This window comes from Aulostomus chinensis, chromosome 5, assembly GCF_037954235.1.
Source record: "Aulostomus chinensis isolate RoL2024-O1b breed Wild chromosome 5, RoL_Achi_v1.0, whole genome shotgun sequence".
Classification (NCBI taxonomy): domain Eukaryota; kingdom Metazoa; phylum Chordata; class Actinopteri; order Syngnathiformes; family Aulostomidae; genus Aulostomus; species Aulostomus chinensis.
Window position 1 is genome coordinate 19095626 of NC_141324.1, and position 26823 is coordinate 19122448.

Genomic DNA, 26823 nt, shown 5'->3' on the forward strand with positions numbered 1-26823 from the left:
CTTCAGGATCACGTTTGGCATCGCCACCCTGACAAGTCCACCCAGAAAGGTTTGAAAAGCATTTTCACAGAGATGCATAGATAGATTATATACAAGAACCTGAAATCTTGTGAAGAAGAAATCCACTTTGTCAAATTTTAATGTAATATTACATGTACGATTTTTTTCTTGTCATTTTTTCCTTCCTTCCAGAGCTGAATGTGGACAAAAATTCCAAGATCAACACTGAAAGCCTCCAGGTGGAAATGGACATTCTTAAGAAGATTGTTCAGGACCAGAAGGTCTACACCAACAAAATGGCTCAGGTAAGAAATGCAGTCTTGTTTTGGATGCTGCGTGGAGCTCCTATAAAAACTTTATCTTGACCATCAGATGGTGTAAAAAAAAAACAACCAAGGACCTGCTGTGGGAAATTAACAACTGAGGGGCCAGAAGAAAGATGCTGTTGAAACAATAAATGATCTGGACGACTGGCAGAAGACCCAGGTCAGTTTACAAGTACGAAAATATTTCAGAACCAATTATTTAGAATGTATATAATGCTTAAAATAAAGCAGAAGTCATTTTCGAAGCCAAAATAGACAAATCTGGACTAGTGTGGTTGAGGGCTCGTGCCAGAAAAGAAGCGGGTAGGTTTCCGTATAGTGTTAATGGTCTTCTGGTATGGTTTCTGAGGGAAATGTCCTCTTAACTGAACCTCTGAACTGACTGAACTGAGCTGCCTGATGTCAACGTTTACACAGCAGCAGCTGGAAAGAGATACTAGACTGGAGGAGACAGAGTACACCATCACCCTTCTGAGACAGCAGCTTAATACGGTTTCATACTTTTCACCCACTCTGTGACATCATCTGTGTGACAGGGGTCACACAGGGATTGAAGTCAGATCACAGTGAACACTCTGAGATCAAAGGTCTCAAAGTAACAAGCTTAAAGTCGCAACCTTGACACCAGAGTAAAAGTCACGCTGGCCCTCAAGACATTTGCTCTGTTTGTGCATGTTCATCTTGTACAATAGTTTGTTTTATTTCCCCAACCCACAGATAAACAAGGTGATTGGTGGGCCAAGCCTGTATGTTGCGACACATTTTAAGAGGAGTCTGGTACAACATCCAGCGATATTTTTACAATGGATATATTTTTCATTCTCAGTTCTTTTCAGGGTGAGTGATGTCTGAGGAAGTTTGCCTCCATGTTTAAAATACCAAAAAGGAAGAGAACGTGAAATTATATGAAAATATTGTGTATTGTATTTGCACCCTTAAGACATAGGACTCATTTTGCATCATATTGACAATATTATTTTTCCAAATTTGAGCATCATTCACATTAATAATCTATGATATTTCATTGCTATGCCCTCATTTGGGTCCACCTGCCTCCATTCCACCACAATCATGTCAGCATCAACTGACCGTGAAATCAAACCCTGTCATAACAGAGGAAGGAAAGACAGAAAAGAAGGAAGCAAGTTAATTTTTCTGAATTTCTTAAAAAAAAAAACAACAAAGTGACATGGCTCAGGAATATCGTGTATACCATTTACATTTGAAAAGAATCAGGCTAAGCCCTGAGGAGGAGTTTAAGTGCAACCCTGAAAAACAGTGAAAAATGGGAAATTTTAATCAAAATGACGAAATACCTGTTCTGTCAAAGTTGTGGTGGCAATGGATTTTTTTTTGTAGGTTTTGTCGCACTACATCAGCAAACCACATCTGAATGTAGGTGGAAAAAGGGGATTCATTCTCTCTCTCCCTTTTTTTTTTTTTTTTAAACTTCTGGGAACTCATGCAGAGTTGTGCGGCGTTAGTTGCCAACATTAGCAGGAGTAAGTGATGTTGACGCTCCAGCTATGTGTGCACGGTACTATATAAATATATAAATATATATATATATATATATATATATATATATGATTCCCTCTGTGTGCCACTGTGAGAATCACTGTGTAACAGAAATCATTACAAAAAGAAAGGCACCTGATTTCTTCTGTGCTCCAGCCATGCAGCAGTAAAACCTCATTACACAGCACATACAGTCAGAAGGGTGAGAGGAGTCCAATAGTGAGGTGATGATAATGCTGTGCAACATCCCAAAACACCTTCGATCAGAATATGTCAACCTACATTAACCTCATCTGAACTTGTGCATTCAGAGCTTCACACATTCACCACACTTACACTGTATGTTCAGCTCCCTCAAGGACTGGTCAGTGTACAATACAACACAAGATTGTGTTTCATGATGTTTAATTACTTTTTGACAATGGTACAAATCTCTTAAGTTGCTCTGTAACTTGCATTGCATCATCCATCCTTCTATTTTCTATGTCACTTATCCGTTGGGGGGGGGGCTGGAGCCTATCTCATTTGACATTGGTCGAGAGCGGGGTTCCCCCTGGCCATCAGGAACAATTAGGGGCTCAGTATCTTCCTCAAGGATATTTTAACACGGTCACAGGGGGAAGCGAGGATCGAACTAGAGACCCTTCGTTGCCGGACGGCCGCGCTACCTTGAACCATGCCGCCCCCTCGCACAACTCTTTTCCAATGACTGTGCAGAGACAATCCAACTATCTGCCAAAATGACCTCGAATGCACTTCCAATCAGCAGCAAACACAATGTGAGACACTCACTAATGAGAACAATTATCTCAAATCTATGTGTGTTCAGCAAATTCAAGAATCTTTTTAAATGTATGGAGATGGAGTGTGTTTGTTAACACACTCTGTCCCAGGGACTTGGCTTAAGAGTCCATCCAGGAACACAACGCTTTGTTGTGTAACTACTCGAGCCAGCTCTTTCCCTCTCACTGGATCCTCTCGCCTGAGCACAAACAGCGCTATTTTAAGACCAGCCGATGCTGCGTGCTGTAGCTGTTACTGAAGCCTGGGAGGGATGCTTCTCCTTGGCTAACACCCCAAAGGGTAGAGCTTTCTCTTTGTTCTAAAATTTGCTTTGTCTGCTGACTGGGAGGAAAACTAAGTGGCAAATCTATCATAGCACCATATAGTCCTGCTTATGTCACCTGTGTATGAATGCACGATGACTGGGAGCTTTCCAGTGCAATGATACATTTTATGTTTATGAGACATGATTAACAGTAATACAGAAACACTGTCAGGAACCTCTTTACATTTCTGCTCTTGGCTAAGGGGTCGAACGAGAAGGTTAAACAAATCTCTTTTTCAGGTCTCCTTTGACCCGCCAAAAAAAACATCAAGAGTGCAGGGACTGACATAGATATTGGGAGTGCCCTGCGACGTCTCTCCTGGGTGACAGATGACAGTCAGTAGGTCAGAAACCCACATGGCGAGTGTTAAAGTAGAGGTCAAACGGTAATTTGGAATGTCTCCGATCCCTGAGGGTTTAAAGAGCAATGTGCTGTCTAACAGTCTGTAGTCTGCACAGAAAGACACTGCCAGTCTCCCGCCCTCGCAGTTTCACTGACTGATAGATCTTCTTATCTGTGTGTCTCCAATAAGCGGGTTCATGCTGTAAGCCTCCATTTGTTTCCTGACAATTGTGGAGTCCTGCTGCCAGAAAAACACACAAAAATGTGGCGCTAATCCCAACTAGAGACCAACTGAGATTATCAGCCAATATTGGCCTTCAGCACACGTGCAACCAGTTTATTGATAGCAGATGTTCACGTTTATGAAACTTTTTAATTTGTGTTGTAATCATAGTTCCTTTGTGACAGGATTAAAAGGCTGCTCGTATGTTCATGAATACATATGATAAATATGATATGAAAATGTGGTCCACTGTAACTTGGGCCATTTTATATAATGAGGGATTTCATTCAATAAAAGTGCATTTTTGCTGACAGTGCTTTTACCTAAAGCAGCATTTTGTAGCTTTGCTGAGCTTCAGCAGCTGATACCAAGTGGCAAAATACACGACGCTGGAGCTTGTAAATCTATCACCAGTTTCAACAAATTGATGGTACAGAGACGACCACATACAAGTTTCATCATGAAGTGAAAGGCAGATGCTAACATTTTTTTTGGCCATGATTCCTGTATGAGAGCATCCCGGTTTGCTTCTCTTACTTAAAAGCAGCACCACAATCTGGCTAGAGTTTCATGCACAGTGATATCAAGTTACATTGTGCAGGAGAAGACATACAGAGCTCAGGGGAGGATTGAAAAAGGTTCAATTCTGCTTAGCACAAGTTAGTGTCCCATCAAAACGTTGTTATCACTGTTACAACACCGTGAAGTGTTTTGTGGCTTTGTTTCTATGTAGAATACAGGACCAGTACTTTTGACTCTCTATCGGTTTCAGCTCCAAAATAACCTGTCCGGGATTGTCTACTTGCATCACGAGTGTTTAAACTGCGCACGTCGAGGTCATGTAGTCACCCAGCAGCCATAATGTTCCTTGCTAAACTAAACTAGCATTCTCATTTGCATATTTAGCACAGACTTAGGCAACTAGTTCTGCAGCTGCTGCAGAAGTGGGTCAGACCACAACTACCCTGCTGGAGGGCAGTATCGTAATTGCCATGAAAGCCTTTGAGCTACCAGCTACATTCCTCCACTACACATCTGCTTAGACATCAAAGCAAAATTACAACACGCCTGCTGTGTGTTATGTACAATGTGTAAGTCGCTTGACAATGGGATGATAGAATTAGCGTTAATATTGCCTAATACAGCCAATCGCAGCACTGTAGGAAATATAATCCAGTTATAGTATATGCAGTAGCAGCAGCTGAGCGCAGGAGGAGTGGATGTAACACGCTTGTTATGGCATTTCCTTCCTATTACACAATCTGGTGTCAGATATTAATTAAGTGTCAGCTGTTTTCATGCTTCTTTGGTAATTAGATGAAAGCCTTCACCCTCCATGTGGTAACAACATCAGTTTATTCCTTATGAAAGGACAGCAGCTGTTGTTGATTCCGACAACAATAACGAGGATTGACAATTCACACATCACTGTGTTAACATGCTGGATTTGAGCATTGTGAGGAAGTCTTCTATCCAGCTCTTACACAGGAATCTTTAGGTCCCAATATGAAGTCAATCACAATTCATATTCAATGGTTCTCAATCAACGACAGGTACGATTAATGAATTGTTGACGACAAAAAAGCTCTACCAGTGGGGATCCTAATCAATCATTTCAGATGACATAATTAGGCAAAACATTAAAGAGCAACTGTCAACATTTGTTGTCTCAACAGCTAAACTTTAACTATCACCAAAAAAAGGTCCTACTTCTCCAAGCTCTCACTTTGAGAAAAGATTTAATTACAAAAGCAGCAGTGCAGCATTCAGCAGCACTTTAAACATGCTCAATTTCACATTCTTAATTAAGATAATTAATTCTGTACGATGAATAGCTCTGGCTTTTGTCCGTGACAGAACTAGCTCAGTTGAAAACACATCAGCGAAGCAGAAATTCCAAGTGTTGGGTTAGTACCTGTGAAGACGCTAGATGAGAGCGCCGCCCCTGACTCCTCTTCCTCCTGTGTTTGGATGCTCTGACATGTGGAAGTATGCCTGCGAGCGTGTTTTCAGCTTGTGAGAGTGAATGCACGCAGCTCCAACTGAGTCCTGAATATGCACACACTCCAGCTACCTCGCTCAATACACAGCCTTTCCCCAGAGCGGAGTGAGTGTGTGTGTGTGTGTGTGTGTGTGTGTGTGTGTGTGTGTCCAAGTCCAAGGGTGTGTGTGTGTGCGTGTGTCTGCAATGATCTGCAAGCTCAATGCAGACCTAAGCATAAAAGCGGATCTTGCTTGTGTCCTTCCAACAGACACGCCAGTGATTACCACACTGCTCCGCTACAACAACTCCCTAAGGACACAGCACAGCCAGTAGGACAGGTGAGCAAGGACACACACAGGGCGGGCACAGACACAACCCTGATTGATATCAAGGCACTAGAGTGAGAAGGAGGGGCATCAGGAGTTTGAACCATTCATAATTCAATCAACTAATAAGCACAGCACATGGTGTGCTTAATGGCACTTCTCAGGCCTGGTATTAATGAGTTGTATTTAGATCTGATTGCTAAACACATTGTTGGTCTGGCCTGCATGTTGCCAAATACACTGCTATTGAACCTGAGAAGATTTTTTCATACGTCTGGACTTCGCTTAGTCTTCTAACAGCGCTTTACTTATATATCCTCCATTTTTACACAAATATTTTTATTTTCTTCTCCTAACATAAACAAACACGGACTTGTTACAGCAGTTTTGATGCATGACAGATGAAAAAATTACAGAAAAAATTGATTTGGTTTTGTTTTAGGAGGCAGGTAACTTGCTCACCTCCCAACATGTGTGGCAGAAAGGCACGTAAAGGTTTGCTGCCACTTGCCAATACCTGTAAAGGTAGAAGATGTTGGCATACGTTTAGGTGCTTGCTAATTAAAAAGATGGGACCTACCTCCTCATGTTTTGACAGCAGTTGAAGGCAGAGATGGAGAGAAGCACAGGTTTCATTAGAGAGCTCACTGGTCTCTTTGGCTTTCAGTAGAAGAGGAGCAGCCAGTGCTTAGAAAGAGAATACAAATAACACACATTGTTTATAATATAAATAAAACACAGCTTCAACTCTACAGCTTTCATTATAAATTAATTTTTAGAGTTCAACTGATACTTTGTCTACTAACAAAGAGGTATCTTGAGCTCATGGAGATGTGTAGTTCACCACTGTATCACTTATTTGTGACTCCAGAATGCAGAGAGAGACAGCCATGTATATCTAGCATGCAGCTAATGATGCTCTTTCAAGGTAAATCCAAACTGGAAGAGTTTGTTTGTCTTTAGCTCAAATCAAAGCGTTTGTGGATTACAGACCATACAGTGGGATACAGAAGAGGACTATACCAGATGATGACCTTGTTTATAAAAAAAGCAGTTTTTTTAGACAGTTTTCCTGTTTTAAGTTTGGGGCCATAAGACACAATTAGCTTAATAAATGCGGCTGTCTCTTTCTGCCCTCTGGAGTCAAAACAAAGTGATGCAGCGAACAGCTTCATGAGGTCAATACATCTTTTTGAGCGTACTTCAAAGACAAAATACAATTCTTTGGGTGAAATACAGCTTTAAGATTAAGTTTGTTCTATAAAATGTCAGACAACCCAAGATGGCTTCTTCAGATTGCTCATTTGTCTTACCAATAACATTCAGCAGAGAACAACAGCACACCACAACTTGCAACCTGAACCCGGTGCCACATCAAATGACCTGAAGGGTTTATCATTCCGATTTCTCATCAAAATGTACTGTTTTAACAAAGGTATGAAAATGGAAAAAAAAAAAAAAAACTGACTGTGTAAAAAGCACATGGATACAGGCTGCAGGTCCAAGACACTCACCACAATACTCTTCATTCTTCACCATTGATAAAAATATGGACACCTCACTCTCCAATTTCTGTTGGAAGGAACTGGCTGCCTAAAACAACACAGGACTGTCTGAATGAGCCACTTATACCTTATCAATACACACTCATACTACATTATTTTCGAATTTCTCCTAATCTTACCTGAAGAGCTTGAGTCAGGTTGTCCATTGCTGGGCTGCCTTCACTGTCTGAATCATCGATACCCTGCTGCTGCGTGTGGTGCTGAGCGCTGTAGGTTGAATGTGCCTCAATAGCCTCCAGCCACATCTGAGAGGACAAAACGACATTTACTGTCCTTGTCTACTCAGGCAGACACCTTCAGAAATTCAGATCAGCAGGTAAAGAAACAGCACAGAAGATGAACTGAATCTTACTTTTCTCGTTGCCACTGAATCGGTCTTTGAGGGGACCTTAAAATAATGTACTGTGTCATCGAAGCACCTGACCATGAAGAAGCAATGATCCCATGGTTTGACCTGTAATGACATATATCATATATTCATGCTTGCTGTAGTACACCTCAATCACAAACTGGCCATGACGACATTTGAAGGTTATGCCGAGTCTTTACCACGCACCATGCAGTAGGCTTGAGCGAGAGACTGACAGCCTCGTTTCCTGACACCAGCTAATGCGTCAGCTCTGTAATCATAAACAGTCATTGCTTTTTACACAATAATGACAGAGGCACATGACAGCCACCGCACGGCTTTGAACTGGATATTCAAAGGAACACACAGACTTTTTGGGAAATAAGCTCGTTTGCCATTTTCAGCAAAATGACAGATACCTTTCTCCATGCATGAGAGACCCACATAGATAAGCTGATCACTAGTTAGCTTAGCACAAAAATGGTAATAGATGGACGATGTAGCGGACCATCAATCGAAAGCCATTGCCTGTACTTTTCTCTAAAACACTTTTTTCATATATATATATATATATATATATATATATATATATATATATATATATATATATATATACACACACACACACATACATAAAAAACACAAGTTGTTAGATTTAAAAAAAAATGAAGATATTATTTTTGAATCAGATCCAAAGCCCACACTACTTTCAATGATGGGTGGGGGATGGGTGGGGGTATTGGTGCAGCCATGTGACACTACACTTCAAAGGTTCAGCCAAGCAAAAAAAAAAAAGAAAAAAAAAAAGAGCTGACTATAAGAGCGACAGCTACTCCAAAATAATCACGGCTGGTTTTGCAAGAGAAGATGGGGAGGATTTCATCTGGATGAACCAAGATCCTGAACCAGAATAAACAGAGGAGGATCTACAGGTTTAGCAAAGGAGCAAACAAGATGAAGGTATGCTAACATGCCCATTTACTCCCATTCATTGTGCTTAGCTAACTAGCAGTAAACTGGTTTCTGTGGGTCTCAACGACCAAATACACACTCAGAGGGGAGAAGGGTATCTATCTTCTTGCTTGGCTCTGGGGAAGATGGACAATAAGCATATTTCCCATGATGTTGTGTTGCATGTGGGACTTAACAATATAAATAGTTTAGCTTTTATTTAGAAAACTGCCCACACATAAAGTATCTCACTTTTTGGAGAACCAGGAGACTGTTCCATCTTCAATTACCACCCAGTTTAAACGCCAGCCGAGAAAGCGGGAACTCTGTCAAAGACATGAATCGAGTAGTAACAGTTCAACATTGTTCGTACAATTATTAAATATCATATATAAATGTTTAGAACAGCATATTTTACTATGAACTTCAACCCTAATTCCACCAACCCACAAATAACATTTTTAGGCATAAGACAAAACACTGCCTGACAATTACAGTCCACCAACAGAAGTCTGCACCACCGAATGTGGTGGGCTCTAATCAACAGTATTGCCTGGCCTGTATAGAGAGCAAAGAACACACTTTCACATCTGGGTACCTTCCAAAGTGGGCCTTCAATCTTCTGCACTTCACTTCTCACCTCCTTTGATGGAGAGGGGGAAAAAAAAAAGAAAAGAAATTTCATACTTGTTGCCAGAGAGTGTGTGATGAGACAGGAAACACATGATTAAGAGTTTTACTTTAAGTTCTAATAGAATCTGCATAGTGAAGCATATACAGGATTTGTTAATGGACTTAACAGCTAAGGCTTTTCTATCAGATGCTATGCCAGACTTGTCTGACATCCAAGCCCTTGTAAGAACTCGCTGACTTGCAAAGCTTTTCCTCTACAATGGGAGAAGTAATAGGGCATCTCTTCCACTGAAACCAATTGAATATGCATCATTATTATTGATTAATGATGCGCTGCCTCTGCAGTAGATACATTTTAAGTGGCCACCTGTGTCACAGTGCCATATGAACCAGAACAACAGTGCAGATCCTGATAAAGCTCGTAACATCTTGGGACTCATGATCAGAAATGAGCCACCGCAAATGAGAATCGGTCAACAAAAACAGTTTATTATACATATTTAGGGTAAGATAATATAAGTGCCTGGCTTGGAAAGAGAATTTAACCATGCAGAGGAGGAAAAGGAAGCTCAAGGTGGAGTCTGTGGATTTAATTTGGTATATTTGTGACTCTGTACTTCTTGTTGGTCTGCATGTTTTGCAGGATTTTGTTTCCGATCTTTCTCATTGACTCGTTCATTCTTTTTCCTTAACCAGAAATGCAAACATCTGCTTTCTGATCGAGCACCAGGGTTCATGCACATTTTTACCAACCAATTTCAGTTATTTCCTTTGCCTTTGTGGCGAGTTTGAATGAGCAGACATTCTTAAAAATGTATCCACTAAAAATAAAAGCAAAACTTGACATTTAGATTTGTTTTTTTCATTGCTATGTTTTAACCCACGGTGGTGGACACAGACAGTCCAGAAGAATGATCCTGTTTGGGCTCTGAGTCCAATACCCAGTACAATTGCCAATACTTCTAAAAAAGGACAAGCAACAGAAAGATAATTGCAAGTATGTCTCCGATGTCCACCACCTCTGTCCTCACCTTGTCTTGATGGGCTGCTAGAATCTGTTTGAGCTCATCAGTGCAGGCCAGGTCCAAAGCTGTCTGGTCTACAACACAACCAGCCATATTATGAGTTACACACCTTCAGACGGAACATAAGTCTTGATCATATTCACATGCGTGTTAAACTGTACTACTAAGTCACACACCATTGTTGTTTCTGATGCTGGGGCAGGCTCCAGACTTGAGCAGCTTTATGATGCACTGTTTCTGCCCTCTGTAGGCAGCACAGTGTAAGGGCGTGTTCCCCACCGAGTCCCTGCAGTTGATGTCTGGAGCTTCCCTCTCACTGAGCTGGGGGCAAAAAAAATGGGACCAGAAGACAACCACAACTGGACAAATAACTTTGGTACCCAACTTTAATATCCACTTCAAACCAAGAAGCTATTTAAGCTTAAAAATGCTGAACTGGTGATGCCAGCAACAGAGATCATGAACAGTACTGATCAGCAATGTTGGCCCAAGTACACAACTGCAGTACTTGAGTCAACGTATTAATACTGCTGGCCAAATACAGGTATTATTCCAATAAAAGTGGAAGCTGCTCAGTCATATTTATTTTATGCTGGAGTATTTGCTTATACTTCATGATTCAAAAGTGAATTTTCTTTTCATATCAAAGTATTGATGTATTATTTTTACAATGCATTTACAGAACCTTGCAGCTTAGCAACATGCTATCTCAGTTTTAAAGCCAGAGATGTAGTTTGCTTGTGGTAAACACAGTAAATATTTGAAATCTTGAACGTAGTACATCGTTGCGCATGAGAATCATTGTGATCACCTCATGTTTTGTAAGGGGGCGTCTCATTGTTTCAGACACAGATGCACCAGATTTCATAAACTTAAGGGCATATTTTGGTTTTTAAATATAACTCAGTTAACTGAGAGTTGCTTGTGGCCAATTACGTTCAAAAAGAAAAAAAAAATCAATAGCCGACTTCAAAGATTCACGCTGAAAAGAAACAAGTTGCACCAACTTTCCTAGAAATGTAATTATATTTGTCTCAGAAATGTAGTGAAGTGGAAGTTGGAAGTTTCCAAATACTGCAATAAGATACAGATACTCTAAAAATGTACTTGTTTTAACTTAAACTCATTACGGTCTACCACTGCTGGTTAGATGCAATTACATCATAAGACGTAGCTCTTTGAAACTCGAATATGGACTAAAATAAATTCAAATCTGTAGTTTGTGATGGTTAAAAATGCCGGTCTAAATAAGGAAGACTGCCAAAAGCCAGATATTGCATGTGTGAATGTTTATGTAGGAAATATGATCATTATTATGAATCTAACCAGCTTGGACAGTTTGGAAATATCCCCCGCTCTGGCTGCCTCCAGAAGTCTCTCCTCCCGCTGCCTCGCCTCTCTTCTCTCTGCAGCTGCACAAAAACAAGCAATATTTGACAGGAAGAAGCAACCGAACGTACAGTGCTGAAAAAAGCTGCCTTTTTTCCCCAGCTTAGTCCATCATTTCATACCCTCAAGCATGGTAATGATTTCATCATCCTCTGTGAGGTCTTTAGGGATTTGAGCTGTTCCATTGATTATACTGGCTGAGGCATCATAGCGCAGCAGCAACAGAACGATCTCCTAAGGGTTCCAAAATAATGAAAAATCCGATTATCACTCAATGACTTAAAAGGACATCAAATATGATCATTTTGGACATTACGATGGCTTGAAAAAAGTTAAGAAAGTTATAGACTAACAGCCTCTCTTATTGTAATTTTTTTTTTTTTTTACATTAATGAGCTGGCAGGTGAGTAATCATGGGTTTTAGGTGATTTACCTTTCTGCCAGTGAGGGCAGCTTTGTGTAGAGGTGTGTCCCCCATGGTATTCTGCAAATTCACATCAGCACCTGCCTGAAAATATGCACCAAAACCACACATTTCAACATAATACATGTAACTCCAAAGATACCATGTAAAATCTATGCAGCATCTCTTACCTTCAGTAACTCCTCCACAACATCCTTGTGACCAAAGTAAGAGGCCAGATGAAGAGAGGTCCATCCTGAACTGACTTTCGTCTTTGCTGTGTGACACAGAGGAACCATAAACACGCTGCTGGCTGATTAACAACATCATTTATGCTTACTTACATATGTAGTTAATGTTGAGAGAGCATCTTTGTTCCATTCTCAACAGAAGCAGCCTCTGTATTTCAGATAAACTGCCTTCTTTAGCATAGACCAGCAGCTGGTCCTCAAGAGTGTCCGCCTCCATCGCCGCTCCAGCCTCATGCGACTATTTATCATGTAAAAGTCATTCAACACACTGAGATAAGTACATACAGTAAAGACCAAGGCTTCTTTTTTTTTTTTTAAATAGTTAGCAACACACTCAAGTCAATAACGTGTACTTTGAGTCAAAGTTTATTTAGCTAGTACAATTTACTTATCAACGTCAAAGGAGACAAATGACGAAACACAACGCGTGCTTGGAAGCGACGAAGCCAACCAACGAAACAACTTACAGCTCAAGATTTTCAGCGAATTTAATGAACTTCAGTAGATTTTCAATGGTTTCAAGAGGGCGAGACACAGGAGACCACACGCTCGGGTTGTAACTTAATCACTCGACCCAGCCGACAGCCGCTGGCAAGCGTCATGTGACTGAGGGTGTCAACAGGGGCGTAGCGGGGCGTAGCGAGGCCTCCCCGGTCACTCCTGCCCTCTGCTAGGCCACCCCCCAGCTCTACTCTCTCCAAAATGGTACAGGCCCATTCAACCTGAATGGATAAGCACTGTAGAAAATGGATGGATGGATGGATGGATAGCCATGAGATAAAAGGTTAAAATTCTAAGATGGACAAAAATGATCATAACCTACAGTTCACAAGTTAGTTATTGTTTTCGTTTTTGTGATAACAGGTTAAATTGTCTCTCTATTTCAGGATTATAAAAGGCCACTTTGTAACGAGATAAGTTAAACCATTATCTCAATATCTATCATGTTGTCACGTGAATCAGGTAATATTGGGCTGTGGTGTTGGAGAGAACTGCATTTATCACATTTTGTAAACCATTTTTGAGTAAACATGTGGATCAATAACAAAAAAGATAACAAAGAAGTACACAGCTGCGATTTCTTCTGCTCATTTGCCTGAAATATTTATTTTAGGTTGAAATCTTCAAACTATATTTTGGAGAAATGGATTGAAACAAGTACTTTTTATACGTTTGCTTGACAGCTTGCCGCACTAATTTCTCCCTGCGTCACTCACTGGCTCCCAGTTCTTATGTTGGCACACTAGATGGAATTGATGTCTGCACAGGTTGGAGCCTGTTGTTGATATACAGTGAGTGTGGCTGGAATGCAAAAAAAAACCAAAATAAAACCCTGTATATTGACAGTTTTTACTGTCTACCCTTAACTGTTCTTCACTTAAGGTCAATTGTGTGTGTTTGGTTTTGAAAGCCCCGCTTACTTCTAGCTCCAACTGCAGGTCCCATGAGGTTTGCTCATAGAGGGTGACGGGAGGTTGTGTTTTAATGAAGGAAAGTGTCAGAGAGGATTGCAATGAGTTAACATGAGAAAAGGGATGTATTTTTAGAGCGTGTCTTTAAATACTGTATAATGGCACACAGAGGGCTTTACAATATTGCCACAAAATGCGCAGGGTCAAGTACACTTCAACACACATTTAGGGTGTATTATTAGCATGCTTAACATACTGTGCATTTCAGTGGAAAAGAGTAACTGCTTCATCTGTCAGCTGAGAAATGCATCCTGTGTTAAAGGTGTTCTTTTCATTTTATTGTGATCATAATTTGCTTCACACTCCAGGGATGTTTGTATTGATCTTAGTGCAATTACAGCTCACTTAAACTCAGCCCAACACCTACATAAAACCCTCTCTGTGGTAGGATTAACACATGTTGTCCTTCAGCGACAAGCCTTTTCCTTTTTATTTGTTAACAGATCAGTCCGTCATTACGGTTGACATGGATAATTACAATGGTTCAGAAGTTATGGAAACACAGCTGCACACATTAATCAAAGCGTATTCATCAAATCAGGTCTGGTGAGGGGAAGAACCGCGCTGGGCTAGTTCCTTCTAATTAGCATGGCAATTATTGTAAGCTGTCACAGTTCTTAGGCAAAGGGGTGGACTGTGTGTGCTCCAGAGCGTAATCCCTCTCAAATTACAAGATAATGGAGGCAAAGACAGGCCAGTGCTTCAAAAGGAAGCAGGAGATAGAATCCCCAGCAGGGACATTTAAGGGACAGTCAGGGAGAGAGACAGTAAGCGAGGGAAAGGTAGGTAAAAGAAGTACAGCATGTATTCCCTTCTCATTGAGTGGTGTGGGAGACTGCACAGCAAAGTGATTCGCCCCAAAGAAAAGGACCAGGGCCTAAAAGTTATTCTTGCCACAGGATGTGTTTTTATCAATATAAGATAGCGATAAATCCACAGTATTTCATATCATAAACTCAGTTGATCAATCAAATGGTAAGTTGCAAATCAATAAGAGCTCAATAATCCCTCTCTGAGCTTAAGTGGCACTCTTCATTGCATTTTATTGTCTTTTGTTTTTAATTTATTTTATGAAACTATCTGAGAGTAGAATTCTATGTTTTTGTTTTCAGTAGCTTCCATGTCATGGAACCAAAGGACTCCAAATGAGTATTGGATGTTAGAACTTGACTGAAACAGAACAAACCTCTTTAAAACACATTTTGTTGACTTCTTTATGTAATATCAATATTTAAATGCAAAATTCATTGCGTATTTCATATACTACAAAATTATGCTTTCTTTTTCCATTAACTTCCATGACTTCACGACTGCATATCAGTATCAGATATGAGTGCTCAATAGTTAGGAAGCACCTCTCTTAAGTGCTCTTTATTACTTGCCTTTTCTATATTATGTGAATATTTCAGTGCAAAATTCATTGTTTATTTCACACTGTGCAAAATAAAAAAGTTTCCACGTCATCATCATCATCATATCGTATTGCGCCAGTGCCGGATCCAGTATTTAGCCTTTCTGTTGCAGTTTCTTAGGTCCTGCCACTTTCCTGTTTGTGCTTCTGTGTTCTCAGGTGAGTGTCACGGCAAATGTGTGGTGGCGCCATGCCTGCCAGTCTGTATAGTGCAGGTAAGGGTGTCGGCCTCAACGTGCCAGTGCGGCAGGTGTTGTTCTGTTCTGGGCCGATGTTCGTTGCATGGCAGGACTCAGCCCAGAGTGCTGAACAGTGTTCCACTGCAGAATAGCTGAGTGCTAGAGCAGTTGTCCTTAGTGTCTTGGGGTCTGCTTCCCATTTAGAACTAGCTAGCTTGCCAAGCAGATTGTTCCTTGTTGCCGCTTTCGTATTTCACCTTTCTTGCATGCTCCTTGTACATAGGAGAGTGTGTGGTCCAGTGTGACTCCCAAGTAGCTGTCATTTTGCAGTTGCTTGCCATTCCAGGTGCTGTTAAGCTTTGTATTTGCTTCATAGTTGTTAAGGTGGAATACGCATACTTGGGTTTTCCCTGGGTTAGGGTTAAGGGAGTTTTGTTTGTGATATTCTGTGAGGGCTTCTGAAGCCTGTGATTGTCTCTTTTGGATCGTCTTGAAGTCTCTCGACTGTGTGGCCAGGCACACATCATTTGCGTAGATAAACCTACGGATTGCCTCAAATTCTGGCTGGTCATTTGTATGGAAATTGAAGAGCATTGGTGCCAGCGCAGAGCCTTGTGGAAGACCATTTTTCTGTGTGCCATCTGCTTTTTCTCCCATCCAATTTCTCAAAGAACCATCTATTTGAGAGTAATTCCATGTCGTGTAACATAGGCAACCCAGTAAGTACCCGATATTAGCACTAGCATGAACAGAAAGGACACATTTTTTTAACGTATTTCATTCCATACATTGTACATGAACATGTGAAAGCAAACCTTGTTCTTCTTTTCATTTACTGCAAAATTCACCATTTCTGTTTCCGTAGACGCCATGTCAGGTAAGAATAATTGGGTAAAAGACAACTTGTTAGTTTATATATACAGAAACATAGATGGAAAACATGATTCTGCGTCACCAAGAAACTTTTTAACCAAACTTTTTATACTGTATGTCATTTTTTTCTCACACACAGGCCTAATTTGTTACTATTTTCAGTAAGCACAAGTACAAGCTAAGAGAAAACCAGAGATGGATGCACTGAACCACTATGCAGGCTTATAGGCTTCGCTGCAGAAGACAAGTGCTTCCAGAAAATGTTCCTTTAAAACTTTTTCTTGGGAGCTTTGTCTTTATTCACAAAATGGAGTATTGGACACTGTTCCCAACATTTGGAGTGCAGACAAAAGGTTAAACAGCTACCCCACCAGACACCTAAAGCCCCACTGTTGGGAAATCCAAGAATAATTTCTGGAGCCCTCAATGTAGAAGAAAAGTATTTCAGTATTTTCAACAATATCCAACACTTAAGTCCACCAGCTAACGTTTATTTTTTCCCAAGCTAACTAAACTTACTAAAGTAACAGGCCTATTTTCAAAATGTAAGAGGTAGAAAGTACAGATTTTGATTTGAAATGTAGTGAAAACGAGTGTGTCGAGCAAACATAATAGGGTCTTCGCCACAGAGTACCTCCGGGCTCAGGCCCTAATAAAACACTCATCAGGAAAATAAAGTACATACACCTGAAAAGTCTACTTTAGTATTTGTACTTTGTGGCTTTCCACTTTCAGCTAACAGTGGCGGTGCTAACAGTGGCAGTGCTAACATTATGAATTACTCAAAGAAATGTCTGACACTGGACTTTTTTGTTTTGTTTTTGTCAGATGTCAGGTAGAGCTTTTATGTTAGACAAGCTGAAAATAACGCGGGGTATACTCTCCAGTTCACAGGTTTGCAGCTTCAGTCGATAGTTTCCCAAGTAGTCAGTTCCTATACTACTCAGAACTAGTAACAGTAAGCTTTCACAGGCCTCAAACAAAGGGGTGGGGTGTGCGTGCTACGGGGCTTTATCATTCTCAAATTACAAGATAATGGAGGCAAAGTGAGGCCAGGGCTTCAGGAGATAGAATCCCCAGCAGGGACATTTTAGGGACAGTGGGGGAGATACATCCCATCCCAGAGGAAGGGACAAGGGTCTAAAAGTTATTCTTTCCACAGAATATGCTTTTATTGTAGTTGTGATCAATATTTTTAAGATTGGACAGTAGTAAAGCCCCAGTATTTCATAATGTTAATCTCAGTGGATCATTCAGATGTGCAAAGCGTTCGATTCTCGTGTGCCAGCATTGTGATTCTTAACATTTCATTATCTTTTCAATGTGTGAATATTTTAGTGAAGAATTTGTTCTTCCTAATTCAACAGGGTACACGTCTTTTGACATGTAGGAACTCCAAACCAATACTGGGTATTAGTTCTAAACAGGAACATGAGGACAAAACTCTTTCAATCGCATTTTTTTCCACTCACATATTTAAGTTTTAATATTTCAGTGCAAACCTAATTGTTCATTTTCTGTTCAGGTCAGAATGCTTACAGAAACCAAAAGCGACATGGTCGGTTAAAAAACTAAAAGACCTCAGTGACGTTTAAGGCCTAAATTGTTACCATTTACATTAAGTGCATTAAACCTCGCACAATATCAGATTTAGTAACCCATGGTGAGAGTTGACCAGCGACTGACCCGCTGAGCCTCTATGCTACCCTTAAAGGCTCCAGCAGAGGAAAATGTCACTTGGGGAAGTTGGCTTTGTTTTTCTTGTGGACCTTTGCCTTTATCCACGAGAAGAAGCTTTCGACACGATCCTTGAGATTGAGGTTGTGCCGCAAATTTGGAGCAGAAGCAGAAGTAGAGGCAGCTGCCACACTTTGGCTGATGGACTCCTGGTCACCAGCTGATTCTTGGTCCTCCTCCTCATCTGAACCTGAGGCCCAGTCATCATCAGAATCAGAGACCTCGTCAACTTCTGCATCTGGGGCCTTGTCACTGTCTGAATCTGGGGCCTCGTCATTGTCTGAATCTGAGGTCTTGTCCTCTGATGTTGACCACAATGATCCATCACTGAAGAAAAAAAAAAGAAAAAAAAAAGAGGCCAAGAAATATTTAAGGCCGGAAAACAGAATACCTGTCAAAGATAAAACCCAGGCGCTCACACACGTCACGTCACTTACCTGGAACTGTAGCTGGCAGTCAGGTAAGACCCGGTGATGAAAGGATGTTTGAGGATATCATCGGGTGTAATCCTCTTCCTGTCATCCCATTTCAGCATAGCCTTCAACAGGTGAAGGCACGCCACCCACTCATCAATGTTGGTCTCGTTTTCTTTCATGTGGCATAGCTGTGAAAATTAAAAAATATATATAGAAGTGATTCCATCATCTTTTCAAACCATGATGAAATAAATAATCAAATTCATGTTTCAGCAGCTGCACCTACCCTTTTGATTTGGTCCACAGCCTGCGAGTCCCTTTCCAATGAAGCCCACTGCATTAAAAGAAGAACACACATTTTAAAGTTACTGAAAAAATGTTGAAATTTAGCGGGGAAATTAGAACCACTCAAAAAGACAAAGAATGAGGATTTCACCTTGAAGGTCCATTCACCAGAATCTGTCTTGACAAAATATTCATCGGTCTCTGCTCCCCAATTAAGGAGACCGTCAGGTGGCAGGCCCAGGAACCTGATGTAGTCTTCCAGCTGGAGAAAAAGACACACATTGGTATGCAGAGTGGGTGCAGCTTTACCATTAAAAATACTAGTCCAGGCTGTTTCTTTACTTACTCGTTGGAAGTCCATTGTTCCTTGGAAACGTTCATAGCCTAAGATCATGAACGCCATCACAGCCCCCAGCGACCAGATGTCTACAGCCCCAGTATAAGGGAACCCAAGAATTACCTCTGGAGCCCTGAATGTAGCAGAAAGGCATTTCGATAGTTTGCTTTCTAAAGAGTAAAACTGAATACAAGACAGTGAACGAAATCATAGCAGTCTCTTACTTGTAGGAGGCAAACTGCTGAATCACGAGCGGCGAATCTACGAGTACGTCCACGGCCGAGCGAAACTCCATCAGCTTGACGTTGAAGGGCTGTTGTTGGTGATCCACCAGCACGATGCTGGATAGGTCGATGTTGGTGTGGATCACTCCCACACTTCTGAGGCCAGTCAGTGCGGTGGCCACCTGCAAAGAATCATGGTTGATTTGTTGTTGGTTTTTTTTTAGGATTTTTTGAACATTTAAAAGAAAAGTAAAACTGTTGCGCTAAAAATTCTGCATTGTGGTTTTATGCTTCACTATCTTGCCTATAACTCTCTTTGTTTTTTTTGTTTTTTTTGCCTTTAATAACTATTTTAAGTACAGAAATACAATTAAGAGGACTGTAAAACAAAAATGAAGAAGGCTTTTCTACTTATTTATCAATTATCATACCTGCCGCACCACAGTTCTGACATCCTGGAGTCGCATCGGGGCCCGCCTTGTGTAAAAGTGCTGCGCCAGGCTGACGTCCAACTTCTCCAACACCATGAAATTTTGCTTGACCTCATAGTGCTTCACAATATTTTTGTCATCCAGGTTGGATGCCATTAGCTTCCTCAGGATATTCATCTGGAGATACATGGAAGGGTTTGACATTATTATCATTATCATGAAATGCCAGACCCAAAGTGTTTTTCAAAATAAATGGAAAGCAAAGCTATTTTTGTATCCATGACTAAAAAAAAACAAGCACCCGAACCATGAGTTTTGTGATCCGTAGCGCCCCTATTTGGTACAATTAAATGTAGAACAAGTGTCCATCTTCCACTTATTCCTACACATTAAGGGTCACAGGGGGAGCCCATCCCAGCATCAACGGGGTTCACCCTGGACAGGTCGCCAGTCCATCGCAGGGCCAACATAGAGAGACAAACAACCATTCACACTCACATTCATACCTACGGTCAATTTAGAGTATCAATCAGCCTCGTCCCCAATTGCATGTTTTTGGATGGTGGGAAGAAGCTGGAGTACCCAGAGAGAACCCACACAGACACAGGGAGAACATGCAAACTCCACACAGAAAGATCCCGTGCCAAAGCCAGGACTCAAACCCAGAACCTTCTTGCTGTGAGGCCACAGTGCTGACCACTGCACCACCGTGCAGCCTTAGAACAAGTGTCAAGAGACAAAATATTATTATTGTTTATTTAGGAACTCCCAGTTTTTTAAATGTAGATTAAAAATCAACAACGTTTCTTACTTCAGTGATTGAGGTGACGTTTTTACCGGTAAACTTCACGGTCACGTTCCTGTTTAAATTCTCGTCAAAACACTGGTAGACCTCTCCATATCTGGCTGCAACAAGAGTTCTCAGCCATCTAAACCCTTTGGGGAGTTGCATTGTTGATGTATATGGTCGATTCATTTTAGTCTGACATCAGGAGGTCATTCTCATACAGTCCACGCAGTTAATCATCTCAGAAGATCTCTGACTTCACTGACTTCAGTCGAACTGTTCTCGCTCTGATCTGACTTAAGTCCCTGTGTGATCACAGACACCCAGATGTTTACACAAAGCATCACAGCGACCTGTGCAGACTGAGCTGTGATCTCATCGCAGTCTGATGGAAACATCAGCTGAGTGACTGCGATCATCATCATCATCATCATCATCATCATCATCATCATCATCAGTGACATCGGAATTTGGACTGTTTGATTGGGTGCTTCTTTCTGGTGTATCATAGAGCTTTTGAGGAAACAGCACTGTTGCCAGCAGTCTGTTTCAGACACACAGCGTCATGAAAACTTCAGCGCACAAGGACATATTGTACAGTCTTGTGTGGTACTGAAATGCTCTCTGCACCCACACAGATGTTTTCACCTCTGGCTCGAGTGGAGCTTTAGTGGAATTACTGATACAGGTAGCAAACGTGGGCTATTCTCTCCTGCAGGGATTCATTGTCTTCTAATATGACCTGCAGGTTTCACCACAGTCAGGCCAACAAACAATAGCAGCAGACTAACGTCTATCCATTGTTGAATCCGGTGCCTTGGCTTGACGACTTCGCTTCTGGGGACAAGGGCCAGTATTTTTAGGTTTAATTGTCGCCAGCAGATATCAAGTTCAAGACGTCCTTGTTCCATCCTCTGCTCGTGGTTTACAGTGCGTATCGCAATTAAACTCTTTACATGGAGTTGAAAGAAGATGAATTCATTAAAATTGTTTCAAAGGCAGCCACTTTACATAGAATTCACAGTTAAACAACACTGTAATGCCTTTGTCGAATTGTCAGAATGGGGCCAATTTTTCGACCTTGACCACACCTTCTGCCCCTTCCCTACGTGAAGACCTTCCAAATGCTGCCAGAGCTACTAAGCTAATAGAAACAACATTTTCTCTGCTAATTATTAGGATAATGAATTGGGTATTCAAAAATAAGAATATAATTATCGACGGTGTTTGTTTGAATATCTACATTATCGTGAGACTATTCTAGGATAGACATTTTTCTGCTCAGCTTTCACCAGAGATACAAGGAAAAACAACCCCTTTTCAAAATACCACTACACATCGAGAAATATTTGAAATATAAAACAATACATTATATTATCTTGTTTCTAAATCAGGTAAACACCTCAAAACTTCTTGTTGACGCATTTGATTTTATTTATTTTAAACTAAACATGATTTTTATGATTTCACACTCTTTCCTTGCAGTCTTTTCAGCGTCGCTTCCAATGACATCTTACCTGATAAATGTTGAAATGAGGGTGGGGTACAGTGGTACATGGATTAACCAGCTTGGAGCTTTTGAAAAGGAGATGAAAAATTTAACAAGTGGAAATATTGTCACGATGAGGCACACCCACCGCATTTCAATGAGTTTCTTTGTATGTGGAGCTAAATGCCAACACCCTTCATCTCACAGGCAGCTCTGCCAAACAGACAGAGGGGCCGTGAAGCCGTCCAACTCTTGAGTTTGGCTCTTTCATTAGTGATTAGCATTTATTATGTAAACTGTGACTGTCCTAATATCATGTAAAGATGAGACCACCACCCAGCCAATGCCCGGCATATTGACGAGACACTGAATATTCAGCATTTGGAATATTCTCTCTTCTTGAAAATGTTCCTCTGTTCACATAGCCAGTTGTTTTTGTGTGGCAAGATGCAGCTTGGACACAGTAGGTTTTTAAGATAAATACATGAAATATGTAAATCTCTAGGAACTCTCCACTGCAATCATCGCGGTTAAAAAATAATAATGGCTGTGGGAACGGAGGAGTCAAAGCCCATTCTCTTTGAAATTCGACCAAAAGCAGGAGGATTTGACTGAACCACAGCAGTGGTTGGGTACATTTTCAGAAGTGAAGGTGACAGATTGTTCTGTTCGGGAGTGAGACAATTTTGTTGAATGATTTATGCTAAAATTCTCCCCTGCTTCACAAACATAAATCAAAAACCGATTTAACGGAAAGCCAAAACATATTTCTGTGCCTCGCCTTCGCTGCTTAAGAACCAAGCAACTGAAAACACCTGATGACAAGGGAATCTAGTGTACCTGTTCATGTGCCTGACATGCTACCCACCGCTACTGCTTTAACCAGTTCAGTTACTTGTAGCATAGCAGGCGTAGCTGGAGGGCAGCACCAGAATCTGTTTGGAATGAACTAATAGCAAAGCCACATTGCACATTTTTAGGCCTTTGCATCGGTGACAGCTGTGGGGTGGAGGTGCTAGTTTTTGGGGTCGTTCATCCCATTCTCATTAACGTGACATCTCTGGAATGTCGTGAGGGAATTTTTTTTGTTGTTTTTTTGTGGCTGATGCTGAGGCATCCACTCAAGACTCAGGAATGAACTGAACTGATCCTATTTTAATGGTGAAAGGTCAAGGTCACCGTCACCTTCATGTGAATTGAAGTCACTCTTCAAATCTGGCAAAAACATCCACTGGAACTCAAGGATGAACTCAGAAGATTTATGATGATCAAAGGCCACCATGACAGGAGCACATAACAGAGGTGTGCCACCCCAGTATTGCTGTACTTCTCGTTGCCTTGAGTGACCATTTGTTGTTGTTGAGCTTTTATCTTCAACAATAATGGTTTGTAGTAGGACTCTTGTGTTTCTCTATATTACCATATCTCTATATTAATGAATCCCTCTGAACCCAAACAGTCAGTTTATACAGTAATACTTCCAAAAGGTATCCAGCAGTTAATGATGTCAGTGTAAAATGCAATATCTACTTGGAGAAAATGCTCTAATGTAACCTGCTGTATACAATACGCATAAAAAAAGTGATCTTAGAGTATAACAGGAGAAACAGGATGTGCACTTGACATGTTATCATTGAATTGGAGCCGTTATCACTGTGGGTTGGCGCTTATTGTATATCATTGCTACTCATCCAAACGCAGCGGCGTCCAAACACAAACACTTGAGGACTAGAATAATGGAGAGCCACAGCAGGACGCAGTATAATCGACAGCACTCGAACCTCTGTGTACCCTCTGTGACACTGCTTTATTTCTGAGGGCCCTCCATATTAAAATGACTCACTTCACTTGTGTTGCCAAATGCAGCCACACTGCACCTGCCAAATTAATTTGTTCCCTGACACACATTTACACAATGTTTGCAAAGACAGAACATATGTTATGCCGGCTGTATTTATGGAAAAAACATGGTCTTACTTATTGCATTCATAAGCACTAGAATAATGAAATAATTAGAGAAAAAGAATTGTTCTATACGCTTCCATACAAGCTAAACTATGTCAAAATAAAAAGGAAGAAGCTGCTTTCTCCTCACTGATTGCAGCGGTAAAACACAATTTTAGCCAATAAATAGCCAAATCACGACTGTCAACACCTCAAACACAGTAGCCTATGCCAGCACAAATATATAGTATAACATTTACATTGAGAAATGGGTTCTCAGTACAATAATAATGTATAATATTCCTGCTGATGCAATTTAACACCCAAGCTAGCGGTGAAATCCTCACATCACTAGCTAACGTTAGCTAGTGATGTCTAGCTAAGGTTAGCTAGTGATGTCAGTTAAAATGTTTTAATCTAAGACGATCATGTTCTCAGGATGATAATCATATCAAATTATTTTCACTTTACGTTAAATGTTCATGAAGACTGAAGTATTTTTAACAGCACAATTCTGAGCACGTTTTTGGAGCCTTTTAAAATGTTAGATAAAAGAACATTCTATTACCAGAAGCCCGGTTTTAGAACATCTAAAGAATTTTATAAGAGTTTTAACATACATTTTGAAAAAATCCTCTAGAAGAAAACGTACAAAAACAATACCAGAACATCACACATAATTTTCTCAGAATGCTTTCAGAATAAAAAAAAACTAATTCTTGCTAGGACACCTGATCTATGACACTCATTATATTCTTGGAAACAGGATATTTTTTGTATTTCTAACTGGAATGTGACAGGAAATAAGAAGATTTTCCTTGCCTACCATCACTAAGGCAATAATGCAGCAGTCTTATGTCATTTTTCTGTGTGTATTTGATTCCATGACAGCACAACTCTAGTTTCCATGATGTCTCTATACATATCTGAACAAATGACAAATGGAAGGGCATTTTGCTTCTCTCCCAAGAACTGGTTTACCTGAAGACTGATCATAGAGTTTGGGACAATTATACGGAAATATTACAGCAGGCCATTAAGATAAGGCATTCTTTTCAATTTTTTTTCTTGAGAAAATTAGCATCTCATCATATGAAGAGTAAATCAAGTGGCCTGGCTTCTGTTACCTTACATGAATCATAACTTCAGACTCTAAGCTGCCTTCCAAGAGGCATCACTAAATGTATCTTAGACATTGCATCTGCAGCTGCACACACATTCATCATAATTGAGATTATTCTGTAAAAACACACGGCGGGGAGTGTGTTGGAATAAAGCAGCGTCAGAACTCCCACATTCGCTGTGTGTTCCTGCACCGGCTCCTGCGTTGCAACTAACTCTGAGAGATGGAGGAAGCTCCATTTGTGAGAAAATAACAGTAATTCAAGCCCAGATCCTTCAGTCACTTCAACTATTGTGTAGTGTTTCTCATTTCTGGTGGACCACAGCTGGGGGACTGACAAGGATAGTATCAGAATGCAAATAAGCTCACAGTCTGTGTGTGTGTGTGTGTGTGTGTGTGTGTGTGTGTGTGTGTGTGTGTGTGTGTGTGTGTGGCAAGGGTGCCACACTCACAAGAGGCTAAACAGGAACATCCTCTATACAATTTCCCACATAGTGAGATTCTATAGATGATTATGATGAAGGTGGGAAGGTGGGTGGAAGAGACAGCAATAAAAGTAGATATTAATGAAATAAATAGCAAAAGCATCTGCGTACTGTAAAAGCTAACAAAGGCTGAGAAAATGCGATAATAGGTGAATTTATCTTTCTATTTTTAAAAAGACGAGAGGTAGTCATGGCATTTATCTTTAGATAAAATATCAATTAATGAGATAACTGATGATTTATTGATCTCCAGAAAACAAAAGTCCGATGATCTCAACAGTACATAGAAAGGAGACAAATCATGTACCCAGGTCAAAACCGAAGAAAGAGAAAATAACAAAAAATACAAATAATCATCAATAAAATCGGCAGAGTCATGGATTAAACCCATTGTAGTAAATACAGTAATCAACATGAATAACGCCTGGATATCTGGAAAAAGTGCCAACTTGAGATTTCGGGACAATGGCATAAAGTAAACACAAGCAGGCCATTCTGAATCTCAGCAGGGCTCCCAGGTAGATTTGCTACGTTGATCTCACCTTGTTGTGTGTGTCACGTGCTCATGCATTGCGAAAATAAATTTATTTTGCTCTTTTGCAAACAAAACAAAATCATCTGGCAGCATTGTGTGCGTGTAAGTGCTGCTGCTGCTGCTGTGTGTGTGTGCGTGTGCGTGCGTGTGCGAGAGAGAGAGAGAGAGAGAGAGGGAATCAAAATGAGGCGTTCATGATTGTATTTTCAGCAGGGAGAAGACGTGACAGGAGACATCAGGAAACATCAGTTCACTGTGTTGATCCGCGGTAAGAAAATGAAATTTAAATATGATGCAGGACAATTTATTTATACTGTAGGTTGTCAGTTTCAGTCGGAATACAAAACACACACACACATCTGGTATTCTTCAGGTTTAGGCTGAATGGCTGCTGCTGCTGCTGCTGCTGCTGCTGCTGCTGGATACTAAAACACTTCAAAAGACCATAGCGTCACAAAAATACGAGTTAGCTTATTCTTGAGCTGCTGATGACGTTTGTCCTCTCCCGCTGTAGCGCGTAATTCATCCATGGAGGTTGTTCTAGGGAGAGTTCGCTGCGCTCTCTCCTGGCTCCTCCAGGACACTGCGCGGCTTCAGCAGGATAGAGAGGCTTCCAGAGGACACACACACACACATACACACACACACACACACACACACACACACACACACACACACACACACACAGATGGGGCAGCCAC

At 40.8% G+C, this 26823-nt stretch overlaps 2 protein-coding genes across 5 annotated transcripts in view; both read right to left on the reverse strand.

Annotated features, from left to right (window-relative positions):
- Positions 1 to 13025, reverse strand: part of LOC147261613 (oxysterol-binding protein-related protein 1-like) — a 28455-nt gene extending 15430 nt beyond the window's left edge. The window contains exons 1-15 of one of the 3 annotated variants that reach the window (XM_086203719.1): positions 12862 to 13019; positions 12488 to 12632; positions 12335 to 12420; positions 12174 to 12248; positions 11863 to 11974; positions 11678 to 11763; positions 10528 to 10672; positions 10358 to 10425; positions 9292 to 9336; positions 8946 to 9019; positions 7950 to 8013; positions 7746 to 7847; positions 7513 to 7638; positions 7343 to 7421; positions 6409 to 6515 (exon numbers count right to left, since the gene is read on the reverse strand). In XM_086203719.1, the coding sequence (XP_086059845.1) occupies positions 6409 to 6515; positions 7343 to 7421; positions 7513 to 7638; positions 7746 to 7847; positions 7950 to 8013; positions 8946 to 9019; positions 9292 to 9336; positions 10358 to 10425; positions 10528 to 10672; positions 11678 to 11763; positions 11863 to 11974; positions 12174 to 12248; positions 12335 to 12420; positions 12488 to 12611 (1293 nt within the window). In that variant the 5' untranslated portion in view covers positions 12612 to 12632; positions 12862 to 13019. Of the gene's footprint in view, positions 1 to 5433; positions 5673 to 6408; positions 6516 to 7342; positions 7422 to 7512; positions 7639 to 7745; positions 7848 to 7949; positions 8014 to 8945; positions 9020 to 9291; positions 9337 to 10357; positions 10426 to 10527; positions 10673 to 11677; positions 11764 to 11862; positions 11975 to 12173; positions 12249 to 12334; positions 12421 to 12487; positions 12633 to 12861 lie in introns of those variants that run through there. The other 2 variants (XM_086203720.1, XM_086203722.1) reach the window with 2 other exon arrangements.
- A 3641-nt stretch (positions 13026 to 16666) lies between these two features.
- LOC147261614 (homeodomain-interacting protein kinase 2-like) lies at positions 16667 to 22241 on the reverse strand. 2 transcript variants are annotated; one of them, XM_086203727.1, is made up of 8 exons: positions 22064 to 22241; positions 19760 to 19936; positions 19329 to 19510; positions 19114 to 19237; positions 18919 to 19029; positions 18769 to 18816; positions 18504 to 18670; positions 16667 to 18393 (listed from the first exon to the last, which is right to left on the reverse strand). In XM_086203727.1, the coding sequence occupies exons 2-8, from the start codon at positions 19934 to 19936 to the stop codon at positions 18063 to 18065; spliced, it is 1140 nt and encodes a 379-aa protein (XP_086059853.1). In that variant the 5' UTR covers positions 22064 to 22241; the 3' UTR covers positions 16667 to 18062. The 2 variants fall into 2 exon arrangements, with proteins under 2 accessions (XP_086059853.1, XP_086059852.1); XM_086203726.1 differs by lacking the exon at positions 22064 to 22241 and adding an exon at positions 20571 to 20856 and having other exon boundaries at positions 16671 to 18393.
- Positions 22242 to 26823: the final 4582 nt, after the last annotated feature.